A 16,094-nucleotide genomic window follows, 5' to 3' on the forward strand; every position below is an offset into this window, starting at 1 on the left:
TCAACGGTTCTTTTTTTTTTTTTTTTTTTTTTTTTGAGACAGAGTCTCGCTCTGTCACCCAGGCTGGAGTGCAGTGGCCGGATCTCAGCTCACTGCAAGCTCCGCCTCCCGGGTTTACGCCATTCTTCTGCCTCAGCCTCCCGAGTAGCTGGGACTACAGGCGCCCACCACCTCGCCCGGCTAGTTTTTTTTGGATTTTTTTAGTAGAGATGGGGTTTCACCGTGTTAGCCAGGATGGTCTCGATCTCCTGACCTCGTGATTCGCCCGTCTCGGCCTCCCAAAGTGCTGGGATTACAGGCTTGAGCCACCGCGCCCGGCCGTGTCAACGGTTCTTACAGTTTGGGACCGGTAGTGCCAACCCTCCAAGGCTTGCAGGCAGCCCCGTTTCCTCTTGCTGCAGGCTCTCAGTGTCTTCTGAGCAGATTTTCCTTCTTAGTTGCAAAGCTGTGGGTTTCCTGCCTGTGATAGTGACCTCAGGGAGCTCCTGGGGCTGATGCGGTATTGGGATGGAGGGTCCTGGGTGGGTCCACCTTTCTCCTCATAAGGCCTCTGTGAGGAGCCAGATTCCCTCCTCTGTCAAATAGGAATAACACCCTTCTGTGGCCACCTCCCATGGTAGCTGTGAGTATCAGAAAGAAATGCATCTGAGAAAGGGGGAGGACATATGAAAGGTGTCCCTGTAGGAGACGGGGAGGTAGGCCACATCCTCCCAGGGCTCCGTTGCACTCTTTCTCTCTCTTTCCAGGAGTTCGCTCAGAATTTGATCAGATCGACACATCCAACCCAAACTGTGTGGTAATCGCAGACGCAGGAGAAAGCTTTTCTTATCAAAACATGAATAACGCCTTCCAGGTGCTCATGGAGCTGGAAAATCCTGTGCTCATATCACTGGGAAAAGGGTAAGTTGGCTCCAGGGAAAGTCATTTCTCAGTGCTTTAGATGAGGCTGTGCTAGTCTCCGACGTGTGGAATCAGGCAGAGAAGGAAGCAGAAGGGGATGTGGGGGGAGCACCGGTGACCTTCTTCTCCCTCCCTTTTTCATGCTTTCTCTCTTCATTTCTTTATTCCTCTCCTTTAATCATTTCTTTAGGAAATAGGAACACTCTGTCTTCAGGAACCGGTTGATGAGGCTTCCACGTGGAGTCTAGACTAGGAGAGGGTGTCACTGCAGATGGAGATCCTCTGGAGATCTCAGAGGCCAGGTGTTGATTGTCCCAAATTTAGAGCAAAGAAGGAGAAGGTGCATTTGCATAGGGTGCAGCAGGATGTTGGAGAATGCTCTCCAGGGTTGTCTAATTAGTAAAAAATAGGCTTGAGGCCTACCCAGTCTGGGCACTGACAGTCTCTGGCCACAGATCACTGTCTCTGTAAAGGTGTGATTTTGTGATCAGTGTTTTATCTGAGCCTCTAGCACGTGCCTTGCCATCTCTTTCTTAAACAAAACAGTGTTGGTTATTTTTAACATTTTTCTTACACTGAGATAGCACATGTTCATTGAAGAAAAATTAGACAATACCGATGAGCAAAAGAAGAAACCAGAAAATATTTTTAGTCCCACTGCACGAGGAAAACATCTGTCACTATTTTGGTGTATGTCCTCACAAATGGCTTCCTGTGCGAATAGACCATTATGGACGGAGGTGTTCACAGCGTTGGTGTCACACTTGACCTTGTTTTGTCACCCGTTTTTTATTGTTCGCCAAACAATATTTGTGAATGACTTAGCATGCAGCAAATGGATATGTCTTAGGGCATGGTTATCTGTTGTGTGGCTATCTTGTTTTTTTTTTTTTTTTTTAGACTGAGTCTCGCTCTGTCACCCAGGCTGGGGTGCAGTGGCGTGATCTCAGCTCGCCGCAACCTCCACCTCCCGGGTTCAAGTGATTCTCCTGCCTCAGCCTCCTGAGTAGCTGGGATTATAGGTGCCCGCCACCACACCCAGCTAATTTTTGTATTTTTAGTAGAGACGGGGTTTCACCATGTTGGCCAGGATAGTCTCGATCTCCTGACCTTGTAATCCACCTGCCTCAGTCTTCCAAAGTGTTGGGATTAGAGGCGTGCCGCCGCACCCGGCCTCTTGTAATTTTTTTTTTTCTTTTTTTTTTTTCTGCTTATAAGTTTATTCAATGCAAAAATAATTTACTGAGGTGGCTGACCACATCCACGACCAAATACTCTAAACTGAAATTCGGTTGCTGACCCAGCCCCAGCCTCAGCTTTCTCATTGACACCAGGGGTGACAGTGCTCCATCTGTCGGTGTCTCTCTCTGTCTGTGGGTATCTCCATCTGTCTGTGGGTGTCTCTGTCTGTGGGTACCTCTCCCCATCTGTGGGTGTCTTTCCCCATCTGTGGGTGTCTTTCCCCATCTGTGGGTGTCTTTCTCTATCTGTGGGTGTCTCTGTCTGTGGGTGTCTCTCTGTGAGTGTCTCTGTGTGTGGGTGTCTGTGGGTGTTTCTCTGTATCTGTATCTCTGTGTCTCTGTGGGTGTCTCTGTGGGTGTCTCTCTCTGTGGGGGTCTCTGTCTGTGGGTGTCTCCCCATCTGTGGGTATCTCTCCCCATCTGTGGGTATCTCTCCCCATCTGTGGGTGTCTCCCCTCATCTGTGGGTGCCTCTCTGCCTATGGGTATCTCTCTGTCTGTGCGTATCTCTCCCTGTCTGTGGGTGCCTCTCCCTGTCTGTGGGTGTCTCTCCTCATCTGTGGGTGTCTCTCCCCATCTGTGGGTGTCTCTCCCCATCTGTGGGTGTCTCTCCTCATCTGTGGGTGTCTCTCCTCATCTGTGGGTGTCTCTCCCCATCTGTGGGTGTCTCTCCCCATCTGTGGGTGTCTCTCCTCATCTGTGGGTGTCTCTCCCTGTCTGTGGGTGTCTCTCTGTGCGTATCTCTCCCTGTCTGTGGGTACCTCTCTGCCTATGGGTATCTCTCTGTCTGTGGGTATCTCTCCCTGTCTGTGGGTGTCTCTCCTCATCTGTGGGTGTCTCTCCCCATCTGTGGGTGTCTCTCCTCATCTGTGGGTGTCTTCCCCTCTTGTGGGTCTTGCAGGTCAGTCATGCTCCAGACCTTTAGGCCGCAGCCTGCCAGTCTCCAGATGGCTGTGGCATGGGATAGCAGACACCCTCTCCAGGGGCAGATGGTGGTAATCACAGAGATTCTGGATACCCGGGTGGGTGAGGTACCAGTAGAAGTGTCTCCAGGCAAAATTCCTTCATGCAGCCTCAGGACTTGAGAGACTGCATGACCTTCAGGACATGAAGGTTGGGCACATTCTCATCTGCCAGCTCTGGGTCTTAGGCAGGTGGACATTCTTCTTGGCCACCATGACTCCCTCCTTAAAAAGGAGTTCATAAATAGCAGTCTGGTTCTTCTTAGGCATCAACATTTCTGCGGCTGTAGGGTCCAGGGCTGGAAAGGGCAATTTTTTTCTAACTGATCCCTGCTAATGGCATCTAGATTGTTCCTGGTTTTTCACCATAGTAGGGCTGTGATGAGCCTCTTGGTGCATTTCAGATGACATCTCCGGATACAGTTACAGAACAAGTATTTTTGAAGTTCTTGAGGCATGTTGCCAAGTTGTTTCCAGAAAGCTGCACAGATTTATTCTGCACAGCCTAGAATTCTAGAATCACAGGGTTCTGCGCAGCTAGAATTCTAGAATCGCAGGCTCCTAGGGTTGCAAGGACCCTTTGGAGTGTCTACCTCCGCTTCTCATGAAGTGTGGGAATTCTGCGGCCATGGCAGAGGAAGCATTTTCCAGCTTTGGAGCTTCTGGTGACAGTGCTTACTGCCTCTGCTTGCTGTATGGGACCAACTGATGGAACAGACGGAGGGACTTTTTATCTGGCCATTGGCCATTGCCATGCACTTTGTGTACCCCATTTTGTGTAATTCTGACTACAACCTTGTGGGCTCTAGGCAGGTCATTGCCGATTTGCAGGTGGGGGTGTTAGGCCACAAGAGATGAAATAAGCTGCTGTCCCTAGCCATTGAGTGTTGATAGGACCAGGAGCGCCCCTGGGCATGGCCGACCCCGGACCCTGTGCTTGTTACCTCTAAGCTACATTCTAGAGCAGACTTTTTGCCCACACAAGCCTTAAATGTGGGCTGGGGACGGTGGCTCATGCCTGTAATCCCAGCACTTTGGGAGGCCAAGGTGGGCAGGTCACCTGAGGCCAGGGGTTTAAGACCAGCTTGGCCAACATGGTAAAACACTATCTCTACTAAATACAAAAATTAGCCAGGTGTGGTGGTGCACGCCTATAGTCCCAGCTACTCGGGAGGCTGAGGCACGAGAATTGCTTGAACCTGGGAGGCAGAGGTTGCAGTAAGCCAAGATCATGCCATTGTACTCCAACCTGGGCGACAGAGCAAGACTCCATCTCAAAAAAAAAAAAAAAAACAACAAACAAAACCTTAAATGTATTTTTGAGGCTGTGTTTAAAAATGGGGAGATTTTACACAACAAAATATCCAGATTTCTGGATTCTTTGAAGAATCAGAAGGTCTGAAGATACTGAGCCTCACATTCCTGCACACACAGCGGCGTGGCTGGAGCCACTGCCTCCATTAGTTTCAGTTTACCACAGACCCCACCCCTCCCTGTTGTCCCTGTCTCCAGACCGCAGAGTCAGTTGCCATTGATCATGTGCCGTTTGTTGTTTTTTTCAAAGTAGAGAAGTATTTCTTCACGCTTGTTGTCTCTATCAAAAACGGGCAAGTGAAAGATGTTTCAAGAAATCAAAGAGGATTTTCTTTATAGTAACTACAAATTTCTAGTGTGTTTCTCATATAAATAAAATGTGTCCTGTATGTAGTCAGGGTTCCTCAGAGAAGCCCGAAGCTACAGAACATAGATATAGAGAGAGATTGACTGTGGAGGCTTGGTGAGTCCAAAATCTGCAGGGTAGGGCTGGCAGGCTGGGGACTCAGGAGCGCGTGGCCGCGGAGTCCTAAGGCGGTGCGCTGTGGAATTCTTGCTCGGGGAAGATCAGTCTTTGTTCTAGTAAAGCCTGCAACTGGTTGGATGCGGTCCACCCACACTGCGGAAGGGAATGTACTCTCCTTCTAGTTCACCAGTTTAAATGTTAATCTCATCCAAAAACGCCTTCACAGAAACATCCGGAATAATGTTTGACCACATATCTGGGCACCATGACCCAGCCAAGTTGACATATTAAATTAACCCTTGTAGTCCCTTTTTAAATTTACACCCATTGCAACTTAGGTTGCTGCTATGGAGCAAGCCACAGAACCTGGCCTCTTCACTCATTTCCCCGGGCTGACCCATTAGGCCTTTGAGTCACCAACACCCACCTCACTAGAGAACAAGCATAAGGAAGAAGCTCTGCTGTGATTCGTCAGTGTTAACGCTTTCTTCTTTAAAGATGTCTCATGCCGAGCTTGGTGGCACACGCCTGTAATCCCAGCACTTTGGGAGGCTGAGGTGGGAGGATGGCTTCAGCCCAGGAGTTCAAGACCAGCCTGGGCAACATAGTAAGATTCCATCTCTACAAAAAAGAAAAAAAAAAAGTAGTCTCATAATTATTACAAACCACTATTCCAGATCGTGGATAATAATAGTCAGAACAGTTACACTGTTGAAAAAGGAAAAAAACAAAAATGGAAGCAGTCGCTTTCAGCTTTGTAATACTGCAGCAAATGTCATAGTAGACAAGGATTTGTTTAGAGTGGGATCTCTGCTGACGGGGGTTCTGGCTGTTTAAAAACCACAGAAAGGAACTGGCAGTTTTAGGGGCTAGGTCCCAGCTTTTCAGGACAGTCCTAGGACCCGCAAAGAGCTGCCATCACCGTGCGGTCCTCGGCTGTGGGTCACTGCTGGTAAGGCCTGTCCTACACTGCAGGATGCAGGGGCACAGGCTGAGCGGCTCCCACCAAGGAGGCAGGAGCAGCGGGTGGAAGCGCCAGGGCAGACTGTCCCTCTCCTGGAAATGGAGTGATTTACATTTGGCATCTGTTTGGACCGGGGAGTGGGAATTGGCTTTGTAATTTCTTCTGTCATGCCGCTCTCAGAAAATTAAGCTGTTTACCCGACAGACTATGGAAGGTTAATGGCTCTTCTGGGAAAGGTCAAGTGGTCATTTGCAGGGAGGCTGTGCTGAATAATCGGAAACGGCAGAAGAATAAAGCCTAAAATCGCATCTGACTCCTCCTCCCGGGCTTCCCCCTTTCTTTCCAGCATCCACGGGTTCCTCTTTGTGGCTAGAACATTCACGTCCTAAGTGGGGCTGCCATTGGCTGGGTTAAACCAGTCACAGGAGAAATACATCGCATCTCGTGTGTGTGGAGATGACCAGGGCTTCATGTTAAAAAAATTTTTAAGTGCTTATATTTGCTGTGTCTCTAAAAAAATGTTTTCAGGTAACAGTTGGCCTCAAAATGCCTTTTTGTTTTTCTGAATGAATAAGGAATAAAGAAAAATTCTGGGCACTATAAAATCAAGCCCAGATTCAGTTTTTTAAAAAAGAAATGTTAAAAGTTTCTCATTTTGATTTCTGGAAGTTTGTGTTCTTCTTAGACTCTAAAGATTAGCATGCGAAGACAAGGTTTTGATTGTGTATTTTAAGTTGCATGTTCAGTTTTTTAAAAATCCCATCCAGGACTAAATTTAAACATAAGAAAATCCAGGTTTCTTTCACTTTAGAAGAGGCTGCAGGGAACATGAGGCCAGCAGAAGTGGCGTGCGTGGGTCCCCTTGGGAGGTTTTGCCAGATGATGGGAGGTGCTTGCTCCCGTCCACCCAACCTCCAGCTCCTCCAGCTGGCCCCAGGGTAGCTGAGGGACAGGGGTCTGGGCCCAGAGGCCCCCAGAATCCTCAGCTCCAAACAGAGCTGTACCTGTCACAATGGAGTAGTTGTGCTGATTTCAGGTTTTCTTTTGTTGCTGGGTAAGCATTTCCCATGTGGGGTACTTTCTTTCCTCCGTCCTGGCTTACTTCCACACATCACTTCCTTAGGGAGGCCCTGCCTACCCACCTCCATGCCCTCCTTCTCCTGGCACAGGTGGGCAGGAGGGGACGAGGGTCGTGGCCTTCGAGGGCCTGCAGAGGGCCTTGCTTGTGGTGGCGTGGCCACTCTGGTCCTCAGCAGGGTGCTCAGCAGATTCCAAGGTGCTCCCTGGACCTGGACCTCCCCTTCATTCCTTTTAACTTAGTCTCAGCTTTCCATGCCTCTCCTCCCTCCCTGTCCCCAGCCCGTCCCCCGCCCTGTTCAAGCAGACTGCCCATCACCTGGGTCCTGCCCTTGAGAATTTTTCTGTGGGCTTCTGTGCTTCCCCACCAGACTGTGAGTCCCTGGGGAGCAGGCCTGGGGCTGGGAGTGTCCCCGAGTCCTGCAAAGGGCTGTGGAGCATCTGGGATCGTTAAAGCCAAGGGGAACAAAGGTAACCTGGGCCATTTGCAGCAGCAGCCAGTGGAGGCCCCCGAACCTGGTGTCCCCTCACCATTTCCTGAGAACTCTGGACCCCACCAGGGGTCCAGAAAATCAGGAAATCATCAGACCAAAGTGGCTGATTGTCCAACTGGGAAAAGAAAAGGCAGTACTTTTTTAGGCCATGTAAATGCAAAATATACGTTTGAAGTCTGCGTCTAAGACATTAACTTAGAGATTTCTAAGCCTGTTTTTGGGGGTCACTCTAAAAAGGAGAGCATTTTCAGGTCCCCTCTCTGTAAGCCTGTTCACAGCATCCCAGCCAGCCTGTATCCCTGTGTCGTGACCCCAGAGCACAGAGCCTCAGAGGCTGTGGAACAGGCCTGGGGTTCATGTGGAGAGTCCCAAGCCCTCGTCACTACAGGAGATGCCCACACCTTCAACAAACAGACTCCAAGCTCCAAAGATGCCTAACAGGGGAGTGGTAAGGGACCAGCCCTGGCAAGGCCCAGGTTTGGCTGAAGCCGGTACCTGCAGCCCAGCTTGTAAGTTTAGCCGGGAAGCGTCTGAGGCAGTCAGTGGAGGATGCCCAGGGGTGAGCGGGTCATCCAACAGGAGTGGCCGGGTGGCTTGTACAGCTTCAAGGCGTCAGGCCGGGCAGAAAGGGACAGGCAGAGTCCCTGGGAGTGGCGAAGCTGGAGGAAACGCACAGACCCGGGGCAGCTCCCGGGGAGCTCAGTTCTCACACCCCAGGTGGTCACATAACACATTTCAACCCCCCAAATTGAACAGGACCGTGTTCATTTTTTCCTTCCCTAAGCTTATATCTTATTGCCTGTGTCAGCCTGGGCGAGCGGTTATTTATAATAATATTCTCCTATCTCATCGGGGCAGCTTCTGCATGCAGGGTACCAAGTTAATAACTCTGCATGCGTTATTTTGTTCAAGCTTCACAGCAATCCGTGAGGAAGGTATTGTTTGTTGTTCATTTTGCCCATTTTACAGATTAGGAAACAGGCCCACAGGCGTAAGCACCCCAAAGTCACACCGTTAGAAGGCAGCGAGATCTGAATGCTGAAGTCAGCATGCGCTCTTCTTCCCTCTCGTTCTCTGCATACGTGCTTTCTCCACGGCTCCCAAATCCGAAGGGCATGGCAGGAGTAGAGGGAAACCGATGTGATGGTGGATGGCAAAACATTTTAGTGGTTCCAAGAATCAAGCCCCCTTGCGTATTCTTGGGTTTCAGTGAATTGCGTCTTCAGAGCAGTGCAGGTTAAACCACTTTCTCCCCTCGTTGTAGTCAGTTGACTTTGTTCAGCCAGAGCCGGGTCTGGCCCACCATGTGTCTGGACTGTGGGTGTCTTGAGGCTCAGTGCGACGCCATTGTAGGGTGGGCCAGGCCGGGCTGCAACCAGCCACCAAGCCAGCACTGGGCTCAAAGAGCAGTGGGGCCATTTTGAAAAAGGAATGCTCCCTCATGCAGAGCCTGTCTCCACCTCCGTGAGACAGGGGAGAAAATAGTTGTCTTCTCATAAAAACATCTGGCGCCCGTGAAACCTGGCACCTCGCTTGACCTCTGGCTAATAGGGGATGCAGCAGGGCGCTGTGGAACTAATGGGGTTCCCTTCTTCAGCCAGCAATTAGGGGTTAATTATTAGCAATTAGGGGTTCGCCACATGTCCTGTGGACCTGCTGTTCCTTCCCAGGACACAGGTCACTTGTCATTCTCTGTGTTAGCAACTGGAACCATCTGCCCTCCGGGTCCCCTGTTAATCATTGCAGCAGGGTCCCCAGGAGGCTGACAGCAGGGGCACGTTCTGTGTGACCCATGGCGTTCCTGGAGCTGCTGGCTGCTGTGCTCTCCCTGCTGGGTGTGGCGGCCGCCACCGGGCTCTGTGGTGCTGGTCCCCTGCGTCATTCTCAGCGTGGTGCCTGGACCGCCCCTCAGCCCCGGCTTGGCTCTGCAGCCAGCAAGACAGGCCCGGTGCTCAGCTCCCAATGCTTAGCATCCTGCACTCAGCTCCTCGTGCTCAGCTTCCTGTGCTCAGCACCCCGTGCTCCCTTCTGTTCTCTCCTAGGCGTTACTACAAGGAGACCTCTGGCCTGATGCTGGATGTTGGTCCCTACATGAAGGCGCTTGAGGTACCAGCCCTGGTTCTGTCCCAAGCTCTCTTCAGACCTCAGGGCACCTGGGACTTTTTGGGTCTTTCTTGAGAAGAGGCTGTGCTTAATTAACGTATGAATGGCCTTTTGTGTCTCCACAAAGGCCCCCTGGCCGGCCCTCGCTGTCCTCCCTCCCCATCTCTCCCTCCCCGTCCAGTGGGCACAGCCCCCCTCCCACGGACCCTGCCGCTCTCCCAGCTGCTGTCTGCCACGCTCTTCTTGGGCTTGTGGCTTCTGTGTCAGTGCTGACCACCGGTTGTTCCTGACCCTGGGCATCTGCAGCACCTCAAGCTTGGCGGGTCCTCACTGGCCTCCTTCCTGACTTCCCTTCAGTTTCCAAGAGCATCTGTGGCCAGGCCTCTGGGAGGGGTTCCCCCAGGTCCACTCTGGCCCAGGTCCCATCAGCCGGCCCAGGTCCCATCAGCTGCCCCAGGTCAGCCTCACATCCCATCCCATCCTCACAGCTGTAGCAGCTCCTGCCTGCTTGCCGTCAGGTGGGAGGGAGAGGCAGAGGAGCAGATGGAGCCCCAGGCTTGACCCAGGAGGCCTGTGATGAGCTGGGAGTGGGCAGGGGAGAAGAGGGGAGAAGAAGGGGAGAAGGGATGAGAGGACGGAATTGCAGGCGAGTGAGCAGAGCACTGCTCTGCTGGCCCTTGGGAACCCTGTAGTTTTGCCAGCTCTTGGATGCCTTCTGCTGTGGGTAGGCCTTTGAGTGAATGGCAGGGTGCCTGGTGCTAGATGACCTGAGCGACCCGAGCAGCCCTTTCTGGAGTTGTGAGGCTCCTGCCTGTGAGATGTGTTCTCAGGCCCACAGCATCCTGCTTCTTCAAGGCCCTTGACTCTTGGGGGCACATTTGGGACAGGGTTTCCGTGGCTGGGCATACACCTGTTCCTTGATCCCAAACCCATGCCATATCCCTCTCTCTTTTCCCAGTATGCCTGTGGCATCAAAGCCGAGGTAGTGGGGAAGCCTTCTCCTGAGTTTTTCAAGTCTGCCCTGCAAGCCATAGGAGTGGAAGCCCACCAGGTAGGTTGGCGCCTTGTGAAGTGGGTCGGGGAAGACAGCCCCGTCAGGGAGGCCCTGGAGTTTGGAATGGATTGCAGGACTCAGGCAGCCTGTGGGGTTGGCCGGGCAGCCAAGTGTGGGCTCCCTGTGAGAGCTGACCTGGCTGGGAAGGAGGGGGAAGGCAGCAAATGAAATGCACTGAATAGTTTCAACAGTGAAGTTACTTTCAATGTGAAAGCTAGAAGCAGAAATGCCTACGGCTTTTTCTGAATTTTTGCTGCTTCTCTGAAAGGATAAGAATTGACGAGTCCTATCAGTGTATTAATATATCTCGCTGACAAGACAGTGTAACAGCAGGATTACAACAATATGGAAGAAATAATAAAGTCACTCATTTTGCGACCTTTATATTTTGACTATTTTGGGATAGATTGCTGGACGAGGTGGTGCATGCCTGGTAATCCCAGCTACTCAGGAAGCTGAGGGATGAGAATTGCTTGAACCTGGGAGGCAGAAGTTGCAGTGAGCTGAGATCACGCCACTGCACTCCAGCCTGGGTGATAGAGCGAGACTCCTTCTCAAAAAAAAAAAAAAAAAAAAAAGGAAAGGAAAGAGTCCACAGCTGCCCCAGGCTGTCCTGCTGCCTCGTTGGAAGTGGGCAGCAGAAGTATGGGTTGGGGGTCCCCCAGGTGTCAAGCCTGGTGCGTGTTTCCCCTGTGTACATTTCAGTCCAGAACACTGGTGCCTCATGGTGCTTTGAGTCTAGACACTGTACCTTCACCTGCCCTGAGATCCATAGAGATGTCAGAAGATGCAGGCTCCCTGGAGTCCCCAGAAAACACCTGGGAAATGTCATGTTAGTCTGTTAGAGAAGGAGAGGTTTGTGTTTTGAAAGAATGAGAACTGCAGCAATAAATAACCTGGCTTTGTACTACCTTGCTTCATAGAGCAGAATTTCTTTATTTTGAGAGATTTCAAACATACAGAAAAATAGAGAGAATGATACACATCCCCATTATATCCATCACCCAGATTCAGTGGTTAAGATTTTGCCACGTTCCTTTCTTCTTTCCTCTTTTTTTTCCTTTTAAAAAATTTACTGGCTGGGTGCGGTGGCCCACGCCTGTAATCCTAGCACTTTGGGAGGCTGAGGCAGGTAGACCACCTGAGGTCAGGAGTTCAAGACCAGCCTGACCAACATGGTGAAACCCTGTCTCTACTAAAATATAAAAATTAGCTGGGTGTGGTGGTATGCTCCTGTAATCCCAGCTACTCAGGAGGCTGAGGCAGGAGAATTGCTTGAGCCCAGGAGGTAGAGGTTGCAGTGAGCCGAAATTGCACCACTGCACTCCAGCCTGGGCAACAGAGTGAGACTCCATTTCCAAGTAATAGTAGTAATAATAATAATAATAATAATAATAAATTTACTTTTTTTTGCTGTCACATTTTAAAGCAAATCTCAATTGTATCCTTTCATATTGTAGCATGACATTAAAAAAATGGTGATTTTTAGACATAACTACAATACATTAAAACCCCTAACATGGCCAACAGGCACACAAAAAGATACTCAATATCATCATTCATCAGGAAATGCAGATCAAAACCCCAATGAGATACCACTTCACACTAATTAAGATGACTGTATAGTTAAAAAAAAAATAGAAAATAACAAGTGTTGCCAAGGATGTAGACAAATTGGAACCCTTGTCTATTGCTGGTAGGAAGGTGAAATGACAACGTTGCCACAGAAAGCCACTTTGTGGTTCCTCAAAGTTAAACATAGACTCAGCAACCCATTTCCAGGTCTATACCCAGAAGAACTGAAACAGGTGTAGCAAACAAAAACTTATACACAAATATTCATAGCAGCTCCGTATACAATAGCCAAAAGGTAGAAAAAACCAAGATGCCTGCCCATCAACTGATGAAAGGATAACCAAATGTGGTGTGTCCATACAGTGGAATATTATTCAGCCATAAAGAGGAATGAAGTTCTGACACATGTTACAATGTAGATGAACCCTGGTAACATTATGCTAAGTGAAGGAAGCCAAACACGAAAGGACACATATTGTATCCTTCCATGTATAGCAAATGTCTAGAATGGGCTAATCCATAGAAATGAAAAGCAGATTAGTGGTTGCCAGGAGTCAGGGTTGCATGGCAATGGGGAGTGCTGCTTCAGGGTATGCGGTCTCCTTTTGGGGTGATACAAATATTCTGGAACTGGGCTGGGCATGGTGGCCCACACCTGTAATCCCAGCACTTTGGGAGGCTGAGGAGGGCAAATCACTTGAGGTGAAGAGTTCGAGACCAGCCTGGCCAACATGGTGAAACCCTGACTCTACTAAAAATACAAATGTGAGCCAGGCGTGGTGGTGCACGCCTGTAATCCCAGCCACTTGGGAGGCTGAGGCGGGAGAATTGCTTGAACCTAGGAGGTGGAGATTGCAGTGAGCTGAGATCGCGCCACTGAACTCCAGACTGGGCAACAGAGCCAGACTCTGTCTAAAAAAAAAAAAAGAGAAAAATATTCTGGAACTGGACAGTGGTGATGGTTGCACAACATTCTGAATGTGCTCAATGCCAGTGAACTGAATACTCTGGTCACAGTCATACATTTTATGTAGTGTGTATTTTACCACAATAAAAATTTTAAAACCACCTAAAAAATTAACAGTGATTTTTGTTAGTATTATTTAAAACCAACCCGTATTTAAATTTCCTTGACTGTCTCAGAAATGCTCTTTGACTGTTGATCTGTTGGAATCCAGTCTGAAGAAGCTCCATGACTCATGTGAGGTTTTTGTTTCCTCAGCCTCTCTTCTTAGCCTTCCATCATGGAACATTTGAAATGTCTATGTCAGTAGAGAGGGCAGCTCAGGGAACTCCTAGGTACCCATCACTGTGCTTTAATAATTATCAACTAATAACCCTTTAAAATTGTTTCCAACTTTTCATTTTGAAGTAACTTGACACTCACAAAAAGTTGCAAACATAGTACAAAACATTCACACATGCCCTTCACCAGCTTCCCCATCATCATCAAACGATGATAAAACCAGGAAATCAACACTGGCACAAGGCTGTTAGTTAACCTAGAGACCTTATTCAGACACCATCAGTCATCCCACTCATGGCTTTCTGGGGACACATTGCATGTAGCAGTCATGTCCCTAGTGTCCTTTATCTGTGAACTCTGATCACCAGTTGAGGAGGTGTCTTCCAGAGTTCTCCATTGTCGTTACAATTTGTCCCTTTTAATAAGTATCTTTTTTTTTTTTTTGAGCAGGAGTCTCACTCTGTTGCCCAGGCTGGAGTGCAATGGCCTAATCTTGGCTCACTGCAAGCTCCACTTCCCGGGTTCAAGTGATTCTTCTGCCTCAGCCTCCTGAGTAGCTGGGATTACAGGCACCCGCCATCAAGCCTGGCTAATTTTTGTATTTTTAGTAGAGATGGGGTTTCTCCATGTTGGCCAAACTTGTCTTGAACTCCTGACCTCAGGTGATCTGCCTGCCTTGGCCTCCCAAAGTGCTGGGATTACCAGTGTGAGCCACTGCGCCTGGCCTTAATAACTGTCTTGTGGGAAAGTACTTTGACACTATGTAAATATTCTCTTTCTGATCATTAGTTCTAATTTTGGCATCTCTTGATAATTTTTTTTTTTTTGAGACGGAGTTTCGCTCTTGTTGCCCAGGCTGGAGTGCAATGGTGCCTCAGCTCACCACAACCCCCGCCTCCTGGGTTCAAGCAATTCTCCTGCCTCAGCCTCCTGAGTAGCTGGGATTACAGGCATGTGCCACCATGCTCAGCTAATTTTGTGTTTTTAGTAGAGACGGGGTCTCTCCATGCTGGTTAGGCTGGTCTCGAACTCTCAACCTCAGTGATCCGCCCGCCTCGGCCTCCCAAAGTGCTAGGATTACAGGCGTGAGCCACTGCGTCCGGACTTCATTGTTGTATTTTATGTGTGGCCCAAGACATTTCTTCTTCCATTATGGCCCAGGGAAGCCAAAAGATGGGACACCCCTGCTCTAGAGGTTTATGACCAAAATACTGTATTTAAAGCTGCTAGGAATAATTCTTTTTTGTGGGTGGTATTCCACCAAGTGGACGCTCTTTGAATTCATTTTCATTTTGATGTTTAGGGAATTGGCTTAACATTTACATTTGTTTTGCACTTATGTAAAATATTTATATGGTTCTAAAATCAGATCCACAAAGCAAGACATATTCAAGGAAGTCTAACTTCTGTTCTTTTCCTTCTATTTTGTTTTTACCTGTCTCTTGTAGGTAGCCATGTTTATAAATATCATAGCTGTAAATATTTTATAATATTACAGATTTTTTTTATTTAAAAAATAAGCAACTATGTATATATTTGTATTCCCCTCATAGGATGAATTTAAAAGACAATAAATTCTCAAAATAATTTGCTTTATATATAGAGAGAAAGGCTAATGCTTTAATCTGAGTTTAAAAATCAATATTTAAAAGTTTATAAGTAGGCCGGGCATGGTGGCTCACACCTGTCATCCCAGCACTTTAGGAGGCCAAGGAGGACAGATCACCTGAGGTCAGGAGTTCGAGACCAGCCTGGCCAGCATGGTGAAACCCCATCTCTACTACAAATACAAAAATTAGCCGGGCATGGCAGCAGGTGCCTGTAATCCCAGCTACTGAGGAAGCCGAGGCCGGAGAATCACTTGAACCCAGGAGGCGGAGGTTACAGTGAGCCGAGATCGTGCCACTGCACTCCAGCCTGGGTGACAGAGTGAGACTCTGTCTCAAAAAATAATGTAAGTGGTATGATCACAACCATCTCAAACAGCCCCCTTCCCCCAACCCAAAACCCAACAAAAACAAAACCCTGCCACTGCCCGGAAAATAAGACCTGGCCGTGCGCAGCGGCTCATGCCTGGAATCCCAGCACTTTGGGAGGCCGAGGTGGGCAGATCACTAGAGCCCAGAAATTTGAGACTAGCCTGGGCAACATGGCAAAACCCCGTCTCTACAAAATAATGCAAAAAAATAAATAGGCAGATGTGGTGGCATGTGCCAGTGGTTCCAGCTACTTGGGAGGCTGAGGTGGGCAGATTGCTTGAGCCCAAGAGGTTGAGGTTGCAGCAAACTGAGATTGCACAACTGCACACGAGCCTGGGCAACAGTAAGACCCTGCTCAAAAAAAAAAAAAAAAAGAAGAAGAAGAAGGAAAGGAAGGGGAGGGGAGGGGAGGAAGAAGGGAAGGAGAGAGAAGGAAACGAGACTAGCTGTCCAGATGGCATTGCTGGTGATATTTGGATGGTCTGACCTTGGGTGTTCTCCCTGCCTTTTTCTTTTGGCATTTTCAGTTATTTTCACAGTCAGATTCCTTCACATTTCAAATGAGATACAGCCCATCCCCCAAAGGAGACCCCTCATGGGGGTCTAGTGAATCTGGGTTTGTCATTTTCGGATGCTGGGGCAGTGCGTCCAGGAGGGAGTGGGGCTGTGGATTCCTGACGGGTCACCGTGGCTGCTCGCGGTTTTGGTCACTGCCGCTGC

General features: G+C 49.1%; 1 protein-coding gene across 3 annotated transcripts in view; it reads left to right on the forward strand.

Annotated features, from left to right (window-relative positions):
* The window catches only part of LHPP (phospholysine phosphohistidine inorganic pyrophosphate phosphatase), a 150,403-nt gene that overhangs the window by 25,168 nt on the left and 109,141 nt on the right, over nucleotides 1–16,094 (forward strand). For all 3 annotated transcript variants that reach the window (XM_001083060.5, XM_015148402.3, XM_077947813.1), the window contains exons 3-5: nucleotides 747–900; nucleotides 9,460–9,523; nucleotides 10,479–10,571. In XM_001083060.5, coding sequence (XP_001083060.2) covers nucleotides 747–900; nucleotides 9,460–9,523; nucleotides 10,479–10,571 — 311 coding nt within the window. The remainder of the gene's footprint in view (nucleotides 1–746; nucleotides 901–9,459; nucleotides 9,524–10,478; nucleotides 10,572–16,094) is intronic.

Source organism: Macaca mulatta, chromosome 9 (genome assembly GCF_049350105.2).
Source record: "Macaca mulatta isolate MMU2019108-1 chromosome 9, T2T-MMU8v2.0, whole genome shotgun sequence".
NCBI lineage: Eukaryota > Metazoa > Chordata > Mammalia > Primates > Cercopithecidae > Macaca > Macaca mulatta.